The 17,396-nt window shown below is 41.2% G+C and overlaps 1 protein-coding gene across 1 annotated transcript in view; it reads right to left on the bottom strand.

The window, feature by feature from the left end:
- ABLIM1 (actin binding LIM protein 1) overlaps positions 1-17,396 on the bottom strand; it is an 83,621-nt gene that overhangs the window by 14,048 nt on the left and 52,177 nt on the right. Inside the window, exons 9-12 of the mRNA XM_084264761.1 lie at positions 17,196-17,351; positions 12,466-12,501; positions 11,067-11,196; positions 1,103-1,207 (exon numbers count right to left, since the gene is read on the bottom strand). Coding sequence (XP_084120887.1) covers positions 1,103-1,207; positions 11,067-11,196; positions 12,466-12,501; positions 17,196-17,351 — 427 coding nt within the window. The remainder of the gene's footprint in view (positions 1-1,102; positions 1,208-11,066; positions 11,197-12,465; positions 12,502-17,195; positions 17,352-17,396) is intronic.

A 17,396-nucleotide genomic window follows, 5' to 3' on the forward strand; every position in this document is an offset into this window, starting at 1 on the left:
AGGTACAAACATTACCAGGGCAGTCATGCAGTACTTTTGCGCACATCTGTACCAGAAAGCTGTAAGGAGGGCAGGAAGGCAGCTCCTTCTGTGGCTGCACTGCACCAGCTGAAGAGGACAGCTCTCCCACCATGCTAGAGGTTATTACTCACAGCTATTCATGCAAGTGCGCTTTAGCTTACGCAAGTCAAAGTGAGCCAGGTTAGCTTAAGCAGTTAAACCAGCCTACCTTAGCCAAGCCAGGCCACAGTGACTGCAAGGGAAGCTCCCACTAGCAGTTTATCTGCCAGATCTGAGGAAAGGAGGAAGAGCAGTAGCCTCTGGCAGTGCAGGGACACTAGACTTAAGGGGACCTGATAACTAACTGGATATAATAATGCTTTCAGCTAGCACTGGTGCAGTCAGAAGGTGCATGTTCACAATCCTAGGGGCATACACCTTCATCCCATCAGAACCTACGAGAGATGATCTTCTCAGAGGCTGCACGTATCATGCAGCTCACTTAAAAGCAGAGCCTGTCCATTATAGAGAGAACATCCTAAGGTATACTTATCCTCATGGATCTGCATGTCTCTGAGGACACCAAGACATAGCACAAAACAAGTAAAGAAACACCCTCATCTGCTTAAAAAAAGGAACACTCAACTACAACTGTTGGGTTCAAGACTGGAACAAATCACAACAATCTGAATGAACAACATATGTCAATAGCTCAGTGGTCATCTCTTTTCTGCGTGTGAATCGAAACCAACTACTCCAAAGTCAGCAGAGCTAAGCCAGTGCTCAGCTGGTGCAATGGGGGGAAAAACATCAAGCCCTACATAGCTCATGTCCAGCTCACAGACCACCAACGGACCCTGGAAACCAAAGTGTTCTAGCAGTGAAAGACCTGGCCAACAGAAAATGTAAAAACCACAGTGACACTTCCCGCCCCAGTTCTTAACAGACAACTCCTCTCAGCAAGCCCAGGAGCAGCAGTCCCAAACCCTGAGGGAACATCCCATGGTAAACAGCGTGAAACGATGGAGACAAGACAGAAGTTACAAAGGCTACATTCTACACTGTGACAGGACACCGAGACACGTACAGTGCCAGCTCCTACCTGGAACATGGAAATGTTTAGGGGCCTGAGCGTAAGTTGGAGTGAGAGGGCGGCTGTCGGGACGGTAGGGGACAGGGGAGTTCCGACCGCTGGACGGCTCATTGCCTCCAATGAAAGAATGGAGAAAACAAAATGAGAAGAGGGAGAGCAATAAAAAAAAAGGCAAGCCCAATCAAACCCAAACAAAAAATGGTGGAATCAAAACCTCCGGGGAGAAAAGAAGTTGAACCAAAATTATAAATACAAACAATAACGAGAACAGGTAGCCCTGGTGACTTATTTTTTTTCCCCCTGATATTCCTGCAGAGACAAAAATTCCTGTTCAGGCTGGAGTTGAGGTTTGAGCAGCTCAGACTCATTCTGACGGCATGCAGGCAGGAGCTGTGTGCTCGCAGCTGGTGATTAGATGGGCAGCATGGAAGAGAAGAATGGAAGGTTACTCGGCAATGATTTAGTACAGAGGCTGGTATTTGGAGTCAAAAGTCACAGACACAGAGCATAGTAGTTCATATGCAAACCCAAAATGAAACCAACTCCCAAGCAGATAGAAGCAAATGCTGGCAGATACTACGGTTCCTTAAACCAAAAGCATACAGAAGCTAGAGATGGAAAGTAGCAGTCAGGTTACGTGGCCCGTATCAAAAGGCGTAACTGTTCCTTGCACACTCTTTCATTGGTTTAGCTCTCTGATAGGAAATTGTTGACATGGTAAAATAATTTTTAAAGCAAGGCAGCCCACCTGGTGGCTGTGCTGATATTGTTGGTGCCACCCCAAATCTCTGTCAATGCCAAATCTGGCTGTGGTGACAATACATCTCCACTGCGGAGATAGCAAATCTGAATCTAATGTCTACAAAGCTTAAGTTCCACTTCGCAGACAGAGTTTGCTCCATTTGTAGGATTACTCTTACCAGGACTGTTTCTTTGCCTCCTAACAACCCATCACAGCAATCCAACAGCCCTGCAAGTTCCTGTGTCTCTCAGGGAAGCTGATCACCAAATATCAAGACACAACAGCCATATATCAAAACACATGACTGTGTGTGTACAGAATCCCAGAACAGCAGGGGTTGGAAGAGACCTCTGCAGATCATCTAGTCCAATCCCCCTGCCAGAGAAGGATCACCTACAGCAGGAGGCACAGGACAGCATCCAGGCAGGTTCTGAATGTCTCCAAAGAAAGAGACTCCACAACCTCTCTGGGCAGCCTGTTTCAGTGCTCTGCCATCCTCAAAGCAAAGAAGTTTTTCCTTATATTGAGATGGAATGTCCTGTGTTCCAGTTTGTGCCCATTGCCCCTTGTTCTGTCACTGGTCACCACTGAGAAGAGTCTGGCCCCACCCTCTTGATGTGCACCCTTTAGATATTTATAAGCACTCAAGAGATCCCTACTCAGTCTTCTCCAGTCTAAAAGAGTGTACTGTAAGAGAATGTTGCTGCCTTTTTGGGCCATTCTTCACACTAGCATAGTCACACGAGTGAAAACCTTCTACATAGGTGTTTATTTTTCATGGGTGTGGGTGACCACAACAGTGAAAAGCAGGGGAGGCATCAAACCCCTTCTATTTTTTTAGGTACACACAAGGGCTTAAAAACACCTAGAAAAGCTGATCAACAAAGCAAGGGGGAAAAAAAAAGACAAAACCAAACTGCTGGCATCCTTTCAGCTACAGATTTCCTGTGCCTCCTTAGAGGTTTAAAACCTTGGATTTAGCACACTAGGTATGTATTTTTGGGGGGTGCTGAAGTTTTCTTTACACAAAAATTTGTCTTTTACTTGAACAGCCATCTACCAATTTAAAAGGCACCAAAAGGGAGAAAATAAATGCTCTTTAGAAACCTCACTATGAGAGATGCACCCCAAAGACCTTTACCAGTATGCAAGCTAATCCATCTGCACATAGAGGTTTTAAAAATGTACAGGAACTTGGCTATACTACACAGGCATGGACTGTGTGGGCAAAATTCTGTATTTACCACTTAGTTCAGCCCTAAATGACAAGATGCTTTTTCCACCACACGAGCTGATAGTGGTTTTCTGTTTTGGGTGCAGCAATGCTGAGCTTCTGGGTGCAGAACAGTGTGCTGGGTGTACTAACTCAGAAAAGCAATACTGTCATATCTCCATCTATGGTTCTTTAGTTGGAGATTCCAATATTGTGTTCTGCTTGCCCAGTCTTAAAGATACTGTGATGGTAAAACACCTAAATTGATTTAAGCTGATTTTACTTCACTTATGTCTTTTGTTTCTATTGAGAAATTATGAGTTACTTTTCTGCAAGCTCATTGGTTTATAGGGGGAAAAACAACTGATATTGAGATAGCCTCAAGATACAGTTTTGTCTATAACATGTATCTTTATGGACATGTCATTCTGCCTTTCTGCTTCAATTAGCAATTAGTATATTCAATGAAGAAGAAGACTCAAATGAGATTTATTGACTTGTGGACTTGTCACAACAGAGGAGTCACAAGTACCTTTTACCTGCTGGGGATTGCTAGTCAAACTGTGGGCATGTGTAATTTACACCACCTCTATCACCAACACTACAAGTACAGGCAAGAAATTACACTAATAACCTGCTCTTTATCACAACAAGACACAACAAAATAGGCTCACATCCACAAACATATGCAGGTTAGTCTTGTACCTGGTGCACAGACAATCTGGAGAACTGGGGATGTTGTATAATGCATACAGTACCAAGAAGACAATTAGCATGGTATTGTCATGCACATGTTGCTTTACAGATGTCTCTGTTGGCTTGCATTTCCTGGGGTTCCTGTGCAGCCTCTCTCTTCCTAACGACTCCTACTAGTACTGACAAATGACTCTCCTTTACACTTTCTAGGCTGGCAGCCTCATTACCTCCAGCCACAGCAAGATGGAATGGTACATCTACTTAGATTCTCATTAGATCGTCCCCGAGGATCCCACTCTCATAACGAAGCTTAAGTGCTTCAGATGCAGCTGTCAAATCACCCACAATTTATGAAAGCGCCGCCAACATCTGTATGGGTTACAGACACACACAGGAAAGCAGACCTGCTAACCTTCCTGTATCTGCCTCCAGTCTGCCTGCAGCTTTACAGAGAAGCAGGGGCTGAGCATGCTCTGAATTTGGGTTCCTTGCTGTGCCTGTACCTGTAAGTCTCTCTTACTATCTCAGATATGCCATAACTAGTGTTACCTCCACAAAGAAATAAGAGCACTCCAGTTCCCCAACACTGGAGGAAAAAACCTAGTTCCCACATCCCTGGCATGAAGTTGAACATGCAGGTGGGTGGGTGGGTGGAGGATAATGGAGTAAGTTTTATATTAAAATCAATCCCTCGAGCACAGCAGCCTCAGAAATAAAATTCAGGGGCTTTTTTCTTTTCACACGCAGAGATCATTTGATTTTAGACATTTTCCTCGGGGAAGGAGGGCAGGAACATGTGAAAAACAAAGCCAAAATTCACTATGAAGGCGGGTAGATTCCTTACAGGAAGGTCTGTGAGCAGAGAAATACACATTTGGAGCTCTTTTTACGCAGAAATCTTACGGGGGCTTTGCAATATTCTTGAATGCCTCTGAAAAATTCTAGGCATGTGAGATGAAATCCTGGCTCTCAATGAGAGTTCTGTCTCTGATTTCAGTAGGGTCAGGGTTTCTTTCATTCATAGACTTGTTTTGACTCTTTCATAGCAAATACAGTACTTTATTGAGACAAGACTAAATTCAATGGAGAGTCCAAATGAGATTAAATGAAGTCTAAGCTGATGCATATTACGCCCTCTTTCAGCTTTTTCAACATGTATGTGACATTAATGAACTCTTAGTAAGACTTTGAGGCATATTTAGCCCTTTGAATCCTTAAAGTTCTTGTTTACAAGGCTTGAGCATCACATTGTTTAAGGTATATGAAAACACACTGAAATGGGTCTAAAAGCCTACTGTTGTGGCTTGAAATAGCACAGGTGTGATGTGTCATATGCCGCTTTCAGTTTCATTATGCCCTTTGAAAATGATGCTCCTTTACCTGAATTAAAAATAAACCCAAAATTATGGCTTTATTTAATCCTTCTTACAGGCTTACATTAAGCTCAACTTCTTGCTAAAAGTAAAAGCAGCTTTGACAAAGGCTGGCCAAGTACAAACAAGATCACACCATGCCTCTTCTTTGAATCACTGCAAATTTATCTATCACATCCAATTAAGCCCAACAGCACCAGTTTTCAACTCAGATACAGTCACAAGGGTCTAATTCCCTAGTAGACATAAAATCACTGCTCTCCAGGATAAAATAACGCAGTTCTTTAAACTTTGAAAAGAGACACCTAGATTACTCAAGACAGACCCCTACAGATAAGAATATCAGGCTGCATTATGTGCAGCCAGTGCCAGACTAATCACAGAATCACAGAATCGTAGGGGTTGGAAGGGACCTCAAGAGATCATCAGGTCCAACCCCCCTGCCAAAGCAGGTTCTCTAGGACAGGTCACACAGGTGTCTCTCTTCGCTGCAAAGATGTAAAAAGGGGCTACTTGGACACAGGAGGTATGCATGGAGGACACATGAAGAACCATGTGGGAAGTCCAGATCAACCTCATCAGCTGATAACAAAATATCTGTTTATAAATATGAAGTAGTGAAGAGGACATACAATATAGTGCAACTGGACTTCATGAAGCACTAGTCAATTGTGTGGTGGTTTTTTGGGTTTTTTAACACCACCCCCAATTATACACTGGGCAAACTATTATCTCTTCCTATGAAAACTATTCTCTCTTCCTATGAAAACACTTACACCTATGCAATGTAGTTGTACAGAGGTTTACTTAACACAAATATTACTGGTCCCTATCACCTTGTGTTTCTTTAGGCACATGAGCACTGTTAGTACCTATACTCATATATACACTGTGCGTATTTTCAGAGTATACCTGATTAAGAACTATCTTCTATCATATTCCTTTAACAGGACAAGCCAGAGCTTGCTCTCACTTAGGGAACACAATGAACATTTGTTCATCTAGTGTTTTGTGAGCACTTTGTGAGCACTTAACATGCTGGAAAAATTACAAAGGTCTTTGGGCCTTTTGACCTTTTGTACCTTTCGGTATTTTGTAGCAGTGGGAAGACAAAAACTTTTCCCAAGCTGTTTCAATAGCTGCTTATCTTCACTGTAAGCAAGTCAGAGAAATAATGGCAAATTTTGTCTAATTTAAGTGTAACATAGGATCTTATAGTATCTTTGCCTACTATAGGGGACAACCTTGTGTTACCACACAGGTACACAGGCACTGAACAAACCACTACCAAATCCTTCCATTTGATAGGGGTAATACCCTGTCAGACATAGCTTTTCCACTGTGGGATTTTAATTATTTGATGGTCCTTCTCTAAAGCTTCTGCAACATTTCTTACGTCACCCATCCTTCTGGGACTTAGCAATTCAATTCCCTGTAGCTCTTATTCAAGTACCTAACGTCTCTAACTTAGTTCCTTGAGCTGCAGCATCTCTTTCTGCTGTCCTATCCATGCATCCTAATATCTGCTGGAATAGCCAAATCATCTTCAGAATCACTACCCTTCCCAGTACATGCACATGGACATCATCACTGAGAAGCATGGCTGACATTTGGCTACACTGTTCACTGAGAAAACTGTTGCCCATGTTCTTTGCTAACCACTATCCTCCCAGTTTGCATGCCATCAGTGAACTTTGTGATACTATTTCAAGTATTCTCTTAGATCGTTACCAAATATACTCCAAATTAATTTCTCTGTGTACCTTTTATAAATACCCGAGTTTGGCTCAATGCCCTGAGGGAACTCAGCTTGCCACTGAAACACAAAAGTGTGGTTTAGGGGTTTTTGGAGTAGTCACTTTCCTCCACAGGGAAGAAGAACAAAAAGAAATTATATCCATGGGGATATTCCCATCTCATTAACCTAATCACCCAACTTAAGTCACCTTAAAAAGGTGCTTCCTTTTCTCAACCAGCTATTAAAAGATTACTCTTTCAATTCAGCCATGTGAATGACAAGATGTGGGTACCTGCTACTTGCCACTTCTCTAATGTACCACATCCTCAGCTGGTGTACGCTGTCACAGCGATATGAACTTGACCTTCCAGGAGCTTTGGTGAGTTAGAAGATATAAATCCTGTCAGGGCCCAAGACCTTAATGTAAAATTTTCATAAAATCATGGATTCTTACAATGTCTTATGTGACACATCTGATAAGAACCACACCCACCCCTTTGTCTACAGTGCTTCCAATCCTACTTGCCCCTTTTGTACTGATAACTGAGATATCTGGCTGTAGTTTAGGTATGTAATTCTCTGAAATCTGCTAGCAACAGGAATGGATTTCCAATAGTTCTTCTGATTTGTCTGTTGAAGAAGCTATTTTCTCAACAGAAAAAGAATGAAAACGCCACTTGAAAGAGTGTGAGCATGTTGGAATTGCAAGGGTTATGAATTAACTGCATGCTGAAATGAGCAGTGTATCTATTTTTAAGGGTCCCAATCTTTTAAGTTTGAAGTGAGATTTTTTTATAATAGTGACACAATAGGAAAGTTGAAAGTGTGTATTAAAAAATCATCTAAGAAAAGGCAAGAGTAAAATTGGTGATGGTGATCTGAATGCTTCAATAGATGTAACATTGAGATCTATTAACATTTCTTGAAGGTTCATGGCAACAACTTGTACTACGTTAATTTGTGGTGCCAGAACAGAATCTATATTCAACTTAACTGCCTCTTTTTGAGCTCTTTTAGGTGATAGAATTATGACCTTCTCCTCCAACAAAGGAGATGGCACAGCCAAAGTGCTCCAATAGAAATAAAAGGAAAACCACATTCACAGAAAGCAAGAAACAAAACTAAGGGCTTATTGAGCTGAATGAGCTCCTTGAAGGCATACAGTAAAAGAACCTTCTCCTCAAACCAAACCATGGACAACAACAGATTTAAAAAATAAAAAAAATTAAATAAATAAAAAGAGAAACGACCAGATCCTCAGGTAGTGTAAATCCCTGCAACTCTACTGCCTTCAGCAGAGCCTGCTGATTCTCACTAGCTGAGGAGAAGCTTTGAGATTTTAATTTTACTTCATTGGGCACTAATTATTTCCAGTGTGATTAACAATAATTAACTTCCTTGTTGCCATTGATGTTTACAGAACCTTTTTTTTTTCTTCCCCTCCATATTTTCAATCGCTGTGCCCTCATCTGGCAGTATTTGCAGTCAGTTTTTAAGTGGAAGTTCTAAGAATGTGGAAATAAGAATTAAAAATTTGATATGCTAACTGCTGTAGTGATTGTTATGTACTGCTTTAGAACGAAGCTAAATTAGGCACATCTAGGTTCTAAATAGTAAATGAGAATGCTTTCCTGTTTATTTCTAGTAGGTAATTGCTTGATGACTCTCCAACTAGGGCCCTTAGAAATGACATATTTCCTCTGAAAAAAGGATATTATGTCTATTCTAAGATAGTTTTAAGTGTAACGGCACATTTCGAGGCATGCTCAGCTATACAGCCAACGGTGACCTTACGGAGATACACCTTATTAGCTTTGACAGAAGGCTAATAAATCTCCAGCCTGGAGGGTACTCCCTGGGGCAGCCTGGCTCCTTACCTTTGACATGGGGGATGAAGTGGTGTCGGAAGGGGGAGTTGGGGCGGGAGTCATGGTGGGTGGAGCTGAGACTGCTAGTGCGCAGGTATGACAACCGCTGCACACCAGTAGAGAGCAGCTCTGCGGCAGCAGGGAGGCGGGGGGCAGGACAAAATGAAAACAAAGAAAAACAATAAGAGAAAGGCAGGGAAGGAGGCTTCAAAGGAAGAAAAAAAAAAGGCATTGAACAATTAGGATTCTGAAAAGAAGGAAGGAGAAAAAAAAAAAAAGGTTAAAGACATACCAAAGGGTTCATAAATGTTAGACAAAATTACAGGAAGTATTAGAAGAGAGGCTCAGATTTGAACTGCAGTGCTAATTTAGCATAACATTCATTGGCTTAATGAGCTTCTGGACCTATGCCTTGTTACTAAAAAGTACCCAGCTACCAGCATGCAAACATGGCAAACGTTGATGCTCAGTTAGTTAAGGATGCAGCTGTTTTGAAAGCACCTGACTGAAAAACGTCAGGCAAGAAGCATGCAAGACACCTTCTAGTGTTTCAAGAGATTTCAAAAACGCTGCCACCATCAGCCAGGGCTCTGTGGGAGGAAAAGGCTGCAAACTTTTTCAAAACTCGTAGCACTCAAGTTTTTGAAGAACTTTCTGCTGACAACGTCAACACACCGGTTCACTTCTCTGGCAAGGGCCAACTGGGAGCCAAAGAGAAGTGATCTGGAGTCACTGGGTTCATTCAGAGAAAAATCATTCTTGCAAATAGTGTGACAGTAAGAAGTTCCATTAGGAGAAAAATGGTAAATACACATGTGCTACTATTCAACGTGAATACTTACTGTAGGAAAATTACAAAGTAGCATTAACAATTACCCCAAAGCAGGGTATCAAAGATCACAACGATACACACTACAGAATTACTTCTCTGTCATATGAGAAAGAGAAACAGGTGAGCCAAAGATGAGTTCATCTGAACAGAGATAAGTTTGAACAATTATCTTCTCAGAAAATCCCTCAGGCTGCAAACTTTTGAAGATTTTATGGTTGGATCCAAGCTCTGGCTTGAACCCATTCGGCCATCACAGAGACTGCTTCTGGAAAAGGTCCTTGACTGAACAGACAGTAAAACTCAATCACAGTGAAGTCTGGAATAGAGCCTGGAGTCATTCCTATGTCTGATACAACCGATAAAAGTGGAAAAATCCCTTCAGAACTGCCAGAATCAAGAGACAGAAGTTTGCAGCTTTTTCTTGCTTTTAAGTCTCTTTCGGTTTCAGTTGTAATGTCTTAAAACAGCCATGTTGTCAGCACCAAGCATCAGACACAATTTGCTTCTGTCCCACTCCCCTGGGTCCTTTAAATAAAGCATTCACTGACAGACACAATTAGCTGCTTTCAGCCCACCCCCACTAGGAAATGGCTGCAGCGTTCAAGTTCCACAGTGGTGGCTCTATTATAAATCTTTAATTTTAAAAATGCAGCTCCTATTGTATATGGGCTTCTGGCATCCCAACTGTTCAGCTGTAATCACCCAGGAAGATGGAACTGCGTGATTGTATCACTTAATTTAAAAACAGATCACAAAGATTTAATTCATAGCCATAAAAAATAAATCCAGTCTTGAAAAGTCTTCAATGAATGACATTTAGAGAGAATTTTTTAATGCAGTTTGGGTGTGGATGAGCAGTTCATTTTCATATCTTGCTTTTATACACACAGGCAGTAATTTTTAATGCACTGGGAATCTGAATGGGCTGTACATTTTCTATATTGTACATAGAACCTGCACATCACTGCTAAGCCATCAAATTGTTTGTAGTTTTTAGTATTCCCAGACAATTGCCCATGGGTCTATGCTTTAAAAATGACTAGCAATTTAGAATGTCTGGGGGGTTTGCTGTTGAATCTGAGACTCCATGGCTGCACCAAACTATAAATATACTATTTTTTAGGAGGAAGGAATCCTGCATCACTGACTTTTGTGTAGTCAAGCCTTAACTTTTGTTCCCAATATGTGACACTTTTCCAAAATTCCAGAAGGAAGCCTGTGATTCACTGGTACAAATTTTTGCTCGCTTTCAGAAACACACAAAGATATAAAAATAACCAGAAACAAACCCAGAAGATACATAGTCCTGATGTAAGAAACACTCATCAGTCTAGTGCAAAAGACTGCATCAATCAAGAACAACAACAAAAAGGTAGAAAAGGAGTTATTAAAATATGCAACATTTTTTCAATGCTAAATTCTCATTGCTAAGAGAAATGAGTTCTTTGCTGCTAAGTGACATAATAAAGAAACAATGGCTTTACAGATACTTCTAGTGCAGTTGCCCTTACCAGGTCTGTGGAAATGCTGAGGTGAACGTGACATGGTGGGTGTGTAGCTATGACGACTGTACACTGGAGAATTAATGGAGCCCTGACTAGTAGACCTGTGAATCATGCGATCCCGAACATCTTGGTAACCCTGCAGAACAGAAGCATTCACTAATAAATGCAAACACACATCACACGTTTTTAGCAGCACTTATCTCTCAGGGATCTGAAGACAACTGGAGAAGCTACTGAAATAACAACATCCCTTAAGCTTGGCACCTACTTCATTACTACTGTTCTCTAATAATCTGTTCCAAAGATTCGAATCCATTTTTATGGTCTGGGTCAGAGTTGAGTCTTGGAAGGTCCCAACTCCATCTGTCATTTCTATTAAATTCTACATAATCCTAGATTTGCCCACGTTCCTGTGGCTCCATAAGGGAGGCTGCATCCAGAACGTACTGTATGTCTGTATGTTCAGAGGATATGTTGTACTACACAGGATACACGAGCTAGCCTTCAGCTAGGTAACTTGCAGTCCAGCAAGCGTTCAATAGCTGCAGCACAGAGCTCTGTGTGGCTTAATTTACCATGTGTCTTGACTGGCTGTATTAAAAGGTATCTAGTATGAAAGTTAGGTTCCCCTTGTTAGGAACTCTCTTATATATAAGAATATATATATATATAACATATAGTACTTAGTTTCCTGGGAAAAAAGGAGCCAATAAAAAAACCCCTAAACCCCCTCAAAGCAAAGTCCCCCCAAACCCCCCCAAAGCCAACCAAACCAGGACCAAAGGGACAGGACTGATGTTAATACATGAAGATTTATAAGGATTTTTATAGTAATTTTTTTCACACGTAGCAATCACTGCAACTTTTACATTGCAGATAAGCAACACTCCCCAGCCCCCAAATGATAATGCTTCTGCAGTGGCATCTATTGCATCCAGACAAATGACTTCCCAAATGTTTTGTGCTATTGTGATGTTCAAAGTAACTCCTACAGAAAAGCAAACCCAAACCAAACTGAACCACAATCATGTATTCTTCAAGAAAAAGACTTCAAATGCTTTAGTAGCAAACATGGCTTATTATTTAGATGCTTAGAACAACACTTAAACTCATGTAAATCCTTCAGTTCCTGAGATCCCAGTCCGCCTGTGCCACAAGGATGAACGTACAAGAAGTGACCTCTGCTGGGGAAATGACTCTGCTTTATAGATGACAAACACGTAGGAGTCGCAGCTTCAGCTGCTGTGCAACCTGTCAGTAGAACTTAACGTTTTCTTTTCAGAGTTCGTTTTTCTTAGGTTTCAATATTCATAAAATACATCTACGTGTTCAACACTTGCATTTACTGAAGAAAGTAATTCTAATTACAGTAAGGTATTGCGGCCAAAGGTTCTACCAAACTTACTTCTGCAGAAGGGGTAGGTGATAATGTCCTTGGAGACTGTAAAGACATAAAAAAAAAGGTTACTGAAACATCACTGCATGTGCTGGGCCAGAAAATGGTGATCTAAACATGGCTAGAGATACACAAATGTATGGAAAAGCAGAAATTACTGAGGCCACTACAGCAGCTTTATCCCCATTGCTCAGGAACTGGTCCATAAATCATTGAAGCCATTAAAGTTTTTAGGAGAATCTTTATAAGCGTGATTAATTCAGGCAAGTATCATGCAACAGCATCTCTCAGCCATCTAATCATTGCGGTAATTAAAACACAGCTGTGAAGATCAACATCAGAAAGGTTTATTAATTTAATAACCATGCCTGTTATGAAGAAATCTTTAAAGTGGAAATCAAAAGTAAATAATCTTAACTCAGAGCTTTGCATGGAAAATCAGAAATACAGAATAACTTCCAGGATGAAGCATCTTTCTCCTCCAACACATACACTCTGGCAAAAACGTGCTTCTCCCCAAGGCCTTCCATTCCTTACCCATGCAAAGGAGTGTGTAGTTGTCATCAACATTTCTTTGATAGGATCTCCTTTAAATCTCTGTGTTTTTCCACAGTTATGTAAGGAAAACAGTCAGAACGACAAGCACGTGTATTGAAAGAACCACACAAAGGCCAGTGGGCAGAAATATGCACAATATTACAAGAAGTTTCTATTACAGAGATAGAGAAACTGAGGCAAGAAGTATCTTTAGAAATGAAACATAGAATTATGCATAAATTCATGACATGAACAAGAATAAAGGCTACATATAATTACCAGTGCCTTTAATCACAAGACAATTTGAAGCTGGAAGATTGGAATTTAATTATTTTCTTTATGCACCAAACTTCAATATTATTTAATTGCCACAATAAACTGGGCAAAGGTTTATGCTTTTAAATAAGCCCTCAATTACTGCAGAATGATACAGCTATTAAGATAAAGTCTCAGAAGCAAAACTGCTGATCCTGGCCTATGAAGATAACGTGCAGCAGCAGCAGTGTAAAATGTATGAGGAATTTCTGGCAATAAATACCCAGCTATACCTTTTGCATTGAGAGGCTATTAACTCTCATGGAGCTGTTGACACTGTGAGTGCAAAGGATTGATGCTTTGTACTTGGATACAGAACATCTCCTTTTTAGCAAGTTTCCATAAAGCATTTTAAAGCCTGCTTTTGCTACTTTCCATCAGAGCCTTGAATGTCTTTTACATTCTTGTCTTCCTAACCTGTATAAATGCACAAGTTCCACACAGCAAACCACCATTCCATTGCAGGTCTAACAGCAGCAGCCATGAAAACTGCTCCATGTGAAGCAGAGCGTACACATTGCTTTGTAGCATCATTCTCCACAAAAACTGAGAGCTCATCTAAATCTTTCAATATGACTGGAAAAAGCATGTGGCATTGTGCATTCCCATGTTACTAGAGTAGCTAGTGTTACTATAAATAAACAAATTTCCCTAATATGCTGTGGTTGCCTAGATACTAAGTTAATGACTACTGTAAAAGGTAGTCACAGGAAGGCATCCCAGAAGGTAACGTGCTGAGTCCATGACCAACCCTTCATGTCATGTATCTGTACTCCATCACTATCTGACATCATCTCGTTGCTTTTTGGGCAATGAAACCACACTCTGTAGCCCACTGACTGTTTTATCATGGTCAGTTGAACTGCCATATCTCAAACTCGGAGTCTGCCAAGGAATGCTTGGTTCTTCAGCGTTTATGAGATCTTTTAAAAAATGATCTTTCACAGCAGCCCTTAGTCAGTTAGAAATACAGTGTGGTTGACTGAGAAGAAACAGTTCAGTTCCAGAACAGTAAGCTGGTGGAAATATGAAGTGATGACTTCTTCACATTGAAAAGTCAGGGTACAAAGCCTGTTCCTACCCAGTTTTACTTTAAACTTCTACTCACTGCAACAAGGCTCAACGCTCTGTCATTTTGAGAGCTAAGGAGCTGCCCCAATACCTAAAGTCACACAGGTGATTTTGTGCTTTGGGAAATTTCTGCAAACTTTTACAGGAGTCATTTTATAGCACACATTCCAGCATTTTGTATAAAGCTCATTTTAGTTGTGCCCTGAACTGTCAGATAGGATGCCTATTCCATTCTGAAGCATCCATCACATTAGAAAAAAATACCTTCCTCATTTTACGTGGCGTGTTTAGGGAAAGCTGTTACAGACCTTCACTGCTTTCAGCAGGCAGAAACAAAGGACATGCAGGTAAAATGCTGCTTCTCTCAATATTCATGTGGTAAAGGTCAGAGCGGAGAGAAGACTTGATTCCAGTGCTGATCAGGATGTCACTAGCAGGACAGAAGTTACAGGACGTGAAGAACCTGAGTGCCTGACAGTTTTGGGAAACGTTATCACTGCATTAAGGGGCAGTCTCAGTAGAAAAACATTTCTTTAAGGATCTTATTTCGTATCTCTTAATCTCTTTTATAATAGAAACTAAACCACCGTGCAGTCCCTTTCTCTTCCCCACTAACTGCTGGCAGACCTGTAACTAAAACGCCTGGCCCCACTAGATGGTGCTACGGGATAACATTTCTCATCACGGACTCCCAGAAAAACAAGGTTGGGCTGTAATTGAGCAAGATTCAGAACGAGAAACTTTTCAAAGCATTTCCCTTTCTTTGCAATAAAAAAGAAAGTTTCATGCTGTGTTTTTTCACTTCCTTTGGCTGAAGTATATAATTTTCTTGTAGCCCATTCCCTATAATTAAGGCTCATCTCTACAACTTCGGTTGCTCTTTCATGATGTCTCCCTTGTAGCCCCAGAAATCCTTTTTAGCTGGCTTTGGTGGGGTTGTTGGGGGGTTGTTCTAATAATTTCTAGTGTAAAAACTTAAACTCAGTATCCATTTTCATTTACCACCACCACATACACACACACTTGGCAAAGAGAATGCAGGTTAAACCACTCAAAGTCTGCAAATCCCTGCCTTGACTAAATATGTTACCTCCTTTGTTTTTTAAAGATGCTGGTGATTGATGTATGATGCACCCAGATTGAGGTATCACTCGATTACCACAACACAAACACAAAGTAAGAGATCACTCCGCCCTGATGGGCTTGTGTTCTCATTAAGGGCAAGGGAAGGGATGAGAAACAGGTACAAAGAGGTGAGGTAACTTGCCCAAGGTTACAAAGTCGGCAGTAGCACTGGGTGGAAAACCCAGATCCTCTGAAAAGAAGGTGAGAGCCCTTCTGTGTCCAGAACAAATTTCTGTAGTCACCAGAAATTAGTCAGATTTAACACTAGTGAAAATATGGGGTAAGAAAACACCAGAAGCTTTTGCTTACCCTCCGAACAAGCATAAGGGGAGACAGCTTCCACCATACTGCTTTCTCAGCTTCCAACACACTGCTTTGCCAGTGAGAAGCTTCCCGTTAAGGATTAACAAGTAGTTCACCTTCTCTGGGTGAGCTTAGCTCCTCCTCTGTGACTAACAAGAGAATTGTGTTTGTAGTGGGTTTTGTGGAATTGGTCAGGGCTTGTGGAACTGGTCAGAAGTCACCACTGCATCTCACAGTGGTTTCGAAGCAGATGTCAGCTGGATTTACTACCAACATAAATTTAAAGTGGAAATTTCTGTAATATTCTGAGCTGTTAATATCTCGTTCCCGAGATGACAATTTAAAAGACTCACCTTATTAGAGAACATTAGAGAACAAAGTAGAAAAACTGAGGCAGCTTCCTGATCTGTTGCTAAGAGAGCAGACGATGAGTCATTGATCTGGGCATCTTCAGACCACTGGTGCCTGAACGATTCATAGTACTTCCCTTTTCCTCAGCTCATCTTCATACTCAATTCAGTTACAGTCACTGAGATTGCAAGGAAGTAAATCCATTTCCATCTCCATTTAAATTTTCATTCTGCAAGTCTGATTTACACTCAGAATGTATTACATGACCAAACCTGCTTCATGAGCTGCACTGGAACCATATAAATAGTAACTGTAGCTGAATTGTAGTTCACCTGAGAAGTGTGGGACACCTTACAAGAAGGAAGGTATGTTTAAAAACAAATTTGAGAGAAAAAATTTGTTTGGGGTCTGTTGGGTTTTTTTAATCATTGCAGAATACAAGAATTCTCACTAAATGTCAGCAGTGTGAATGTGAGGCAGCAATTTCCATACTAACCTGCCTTCCCTGGCAGAAGAGCCCTTCATCCCGACCTAGTTCAGACTTTATCCAGTATGTCTGGCAAAGTGCTCTGGAAATATATTTCCCTTCAGCATGTGTGAGAGAAAGCATCCCACTGCTTTTACTTCTTTTACTGCCACAGAACACCACAGCATTCCTCACATTCTGTTGTGAACACTGGTGCTCTACAGCACAGCACCAGGCTGGCTTTTGCCTCACATTCTGGCCTTGGCCATACCCAAAGATTCAGATACCCATGTGAGTTATGCATGCACATGCAGACAGGCAGCAAATCTCCCCCCTTCAACTCCTCTGCCAGTGGTGGGTGTGAATGGAGGTATTTAATTGTGTGCTTAATTGTGTAGCTTTGCACATGAGGCCTCATCATGATTAAACCCGGATCAAACAGACAAAAAGCACTTTGAAAAGCAGCAGCAATACCAGGACTGTCAATTAGAAACTGTTTCAAAAGAGGGCAGAAGCGAAGCAGGCTTTGAATCAAGCTTATAGCAGAATGGGTTGCTTGCCGGTTCATTACCTCTCCAAGACTCTGTCTCTCCTGTCTGTCCTCGTAGGCGGAAGTGTAGAATGGCTCATAAGTAATTAGGTCTGGACGTTCAATGTCATAAATGGCCTTGACTTTGGGAATGGCTGCTAAATCCTTGTAATCAAGGATCTCATTGTCTACTTTTGCCTGAAGGTCAAAGACAGAAGACAAATTAACTTACACAAACGCACT

Source organism: Gallinula chloropus (genome assembly GCF_964237585.1).
Source record: "Gallinula chloropus genome assembly, chromosome: 5".
NCBI classification, from domain to species: Eukaryota; Metazoa; Chordata; class Aves; order Gruiformes; family Rallidae; genus Gallinula; species Gallinula chloropus.